Here is a 3906-nt window from a genome sequence, read left to right on the forward strand (position 1 = left end):
ATTAGTAAAAACCGAAGAAAAAACAAAATAACAACATTTAGAAATAAATTCAACCAAGTTAATAAACAAATGCCTGGCCATAACTTCACACCAATATTAATAAATCAGTAACAACGGAACCAGAAAAAAAGAGCCGGAAAGAAAATACCTAATTCCAAAACAATACATTAATTACAAAATTCAAACAATACCTTTCAGTATCACTATCGATAACAACATCGAGTGACAAACAACAATAACTATCTCGTGACTATTTGTAGTATTAATATGTCTTCTCTTAACCAATATGCACTACAGATATTAAAAAATGGCTTTTATATTGGTTAATTTTCTATCCAAGAGACTGGGAGTGAAAAGCTACTGCTTCTTCCTTGTTTATGTCGACTTGTTTTTAGCAACATATTATCTACTTCATGTTGAAGTTGGTGTAAAACTCATAAATATTTTAAACATTTTCAAATATTGCTCTTGTATAGAATATAACCATAAAACATGAAAAACCATACAATTTCAAGAAATAATAATATTTGTACAGTATTTAAGCAAAAAAGCGACCTCTAATGGAAACTCTAAACGGCCTCTTTTCATGGGAAGTCATTGAGCTAGGATTTTGTGAAATGGCAGAGGTGAATTATAAACAAGATATGCCTCCGAAAGGAGGGTATGCACCTATTGTTTTTCAAAATATTCCAGTAAAAAAGTATTTTAATGGTCAGTATATTTTAAAATTCAATATTACTAATACTATTATGTAGTTTCAATTAACACTCGAGCTATGCGAAACATAGTAAAAAAAAAGTAGTTGGGCTATTGAAGTATTTCACCGCTGCAATTTCAAAGTTAAACTAAATTTTATTATTAAAGTTTAACTTTGTTTTCTCAGTATTTGACACGATTTATACTGATACTGTAATACTAATGGACTACCCATGTAATGTTTATTTTCTACCGTCTATTCTGTGTTGTTTGTATTATAAATATATATAACTATAACTTAGATTTCATAGATTTGAAAACATGTTAAACTTGAAATTAAAAGATCTTTTAAATTTTAGTTTTAATATCGTCGTTTGTGAATAGAAGGTAAAATAAATATTAGTAAAACTGTTATGAATAGCTATTTCATATGTGACTATACTCATTTTATTTTTGTTCATGTTTTATGTTGTTATGGTATCAATAATTTTGCTATGACCAGAATGGATATGACACATAAAAATTAATTGGAGTGGAATATGGTTTTAAGTTCACATGGTAAGGCTGTGATTGTTGACAAAAATAACACCATACACTGATGAAGATAACATTGGCCCTTCAAGGCTATCCCTGTACCCCCCAAGGAAATTCAAAATGTGAACCACCTTTATTTTCGAGGAAAGATTCCCCTCTTAACTCTTGTGAGGTGCTGCTGATAGCATCTCATTCCATAAGTTAATCACTCTGTTGCAAAAGTAACTGGAATCTGTTCTGTTTTTTCCAAACTTCAAACCTGTGTCCTCTCATTTTGTTGTCTTTAAAATTCAGCCCAAAGAAATCAAAGCCCTTTATCCTATTATTCCCTTTAGTGTAAACTTTAATAAGATCACCCCTCAACTATTTTTCTCAAAAGGAAAATGAGGTCTTAAACTATTCCCATAAGAATCTTGCTGATAGCCCTCTTCTGAACCCTTTCCAACAAGTCAATATCCTTTCTTAGATAAAGCGACCAAAACTATATGTAATATCTCGTACGAGACCATGCTAGTGCTCTGTTTAAATTAATAATTACTCCCTTTGACTGCTTTGACTTACACTGCTTTAAAATTAGCAACACAGAGTATTACCTTAACGCCATGAATGATTTTTGCTATGCTTTGTCGAGGTCCTTTTCCTCAGTTCTGCCTTTGAGTGGATTTTCATCTATATAAATGTGTGATCCAAACTGTTATAACTCAAAGGTATAACTCTTCACTTAATGTAATTAAAGGTCATTTACCAACTATTTGTTAAACTGACCAATCGATTCAAGTCTTGACGTAGTAACGGCAATGTCTCCTGTACATTTTATAATAGTTTAAGAAGGGAATCAATTTCCTGAAAAATAAACAGTTGGTTTAAATTATTACTTTTCTCAAAGGTGAGTGTGAAAAAAGAACCTTGAAGGACCAAATGGTTCCTTGTTGACAGTATGCTGTGTTACAGTGGTGTCATCCGTACCAGTAGAAGCTTTTATGACAACATCTGAGAAGTCTGCATATTTCAAATGATTATAAAATATATGTTGTAGTTGTGTAATATAAAATATAGAGCCAGTAATTAATGATTTGTTGTTTTTTTACAATGTATTATAACTTGTCCTTACAGATACTTCATTATTTTATATTCACTGATGTATTTATCCCCTGTTCTTCCTATTGTTTTGCAATTCAACCCATCCCACCGAACACATCTAAAGTAACAGTTTCCTGATTAAAATCCTGTCATATTATAGGTATAGAACTGATTTTGGGTGTACTTTTAAACACCTGCATAAGGCTTACAAGCATAGAATTAGCTTCACGTGTAGTAGTAACAAAGACACTTTACTAAATATTTAGGAACTGTAATTATTTTTATTGTATGGCAAACTTTGTTCCAAAAAAATATCAGTTGTCTTTATCATGATCCTCAGTTTTAAATTGAAATGTTTTTAATAAGGTATATTGTATAAATAAAATGCTTGTGGACTTACCAAAGAATCATATGGCCAGCGTTTTAGCTAAACATTTGTTTTATCTTGCCTAAAACCGAGTCCACAAGTGAAACAAAATTACATCTTTGTCTATATTGAGTGTTATGTAATGATTTCCAACCTTTTTTCATGCTATAAACTATCAAAATCTTTATAAAAATAAAACCCATATGGACTATAAAGAGTATAGCTACTCACATAAATCTTGTAGGTAGTACTGGATAAGAGTGTATATAGGCCTATACTACTAATGCAGATAGGAAGTACACAATGTAGTTAGTCAGAAAGAGTTATAGATATTTGTAATTATCACGTACTGTTTCTGTGAAACGGTTGAGAACTACTAGTTTAGTGTACTATAATTTGTACATGGCAATTGAAATATTACAAATGAATTTCTATATAAATGGTGACAGTATTTTTCATGGTTTTAGAAAACTATTCAATCCAAAAGCACAGTAAAATGTAATTTAGAATAACAACTAATCTTGGTGAAGTATTTTATTAACTCAAGAATTTAGTGGTAAGGTCTATGTGGGCTCCATCATTTTTATTAAAAAACAGACAAACCTAAACTAACTATACACCAAATAGTTTTCTGGGTTGACAACCTTGTTAAATACGCAGTCCCTTATAAGATTTGTGTCAGACAAGAAATTTAAACAATAAAAAAGCAGTAATATTGTAATTAACACTAGTTACTACTGGAAACTCTTTATTTATCTTACTTAGGAAAGTAGTGATTTGACTTTCTTTACAGGTGTTGTAACAAACAAAATATATAAGATTATTCAGTATGAATGTTATAAAAAATAAGTCAGTAATTTTGAGGGTTAATATCTGAAACTTTTATTATAAGTTATATTAGGTTATCAAGAAATTAATGTTGCATTTTGGAACGCTTTCATTAACCACCCCCTTAAAAATGTACATCACGTATAATAGTTAAAACGTCACATTAGTGTAGCCTATATAAAGTGTATTAGTATACTCTAATCACTTGTAGTGATGGTACACGACAGGACACACACTCTGCATGTAATGCTGTTTGAATACAAGAAGGGAAACAACGTCTCTGTAACAACAAAGAATATCAAAGAAGTTTATGGAAATGTTTTGAATGCTCGTAAGTGTCAAAGATGGTTCAGCAAATTTCATTCAGGTGACTTTAGTCTTAAAAACTGTCTTCAATAGCT

At 30.5% G+C, this 3906-nt stretch overlaps 1 protein-coding gene across 1 annotated transcript in view; it reads left to right on the forward strand.

The window, feature by feature from the left end:
- The first annotated feature begins 570 nt into the window (after window positions 1-570).
- Window positions 571-3906, forward strand: part of LOC106472991 (NADH dehydrogenase [ubiquinone] 1 alpha subcomplex subunit 13-like) — a 7131-nt gene continuing 3795 nt past the window's right edge. Inside the window, exon 1 of the mRNA XM_013933664.2 lies at window positions 571-711. Coding sequence (XP_013789118.1) covers window positions 618-711 — 94 coding nt within the window. The 5' untranslated portion in view covers window positions 571-617. The remainder of the gene's footprint in view (window positions 712-3906) is intronic.

Source organism: Limulus polyphemus, unplaced genomic scaffold (assembly GCF_000517525.1).
Source record: "Limulus polyphemus unplaced genomic scaffold, Limulus_polyphemus-2.1.2 Scaffold5794, whole genome shotgun sequence".
Lineage (NCBI taxonomy): Eukaryota > Metazoa > Arthropoda > Merostomata > Xiphosura > Limulidae > Limulus > Limulus polyphemus.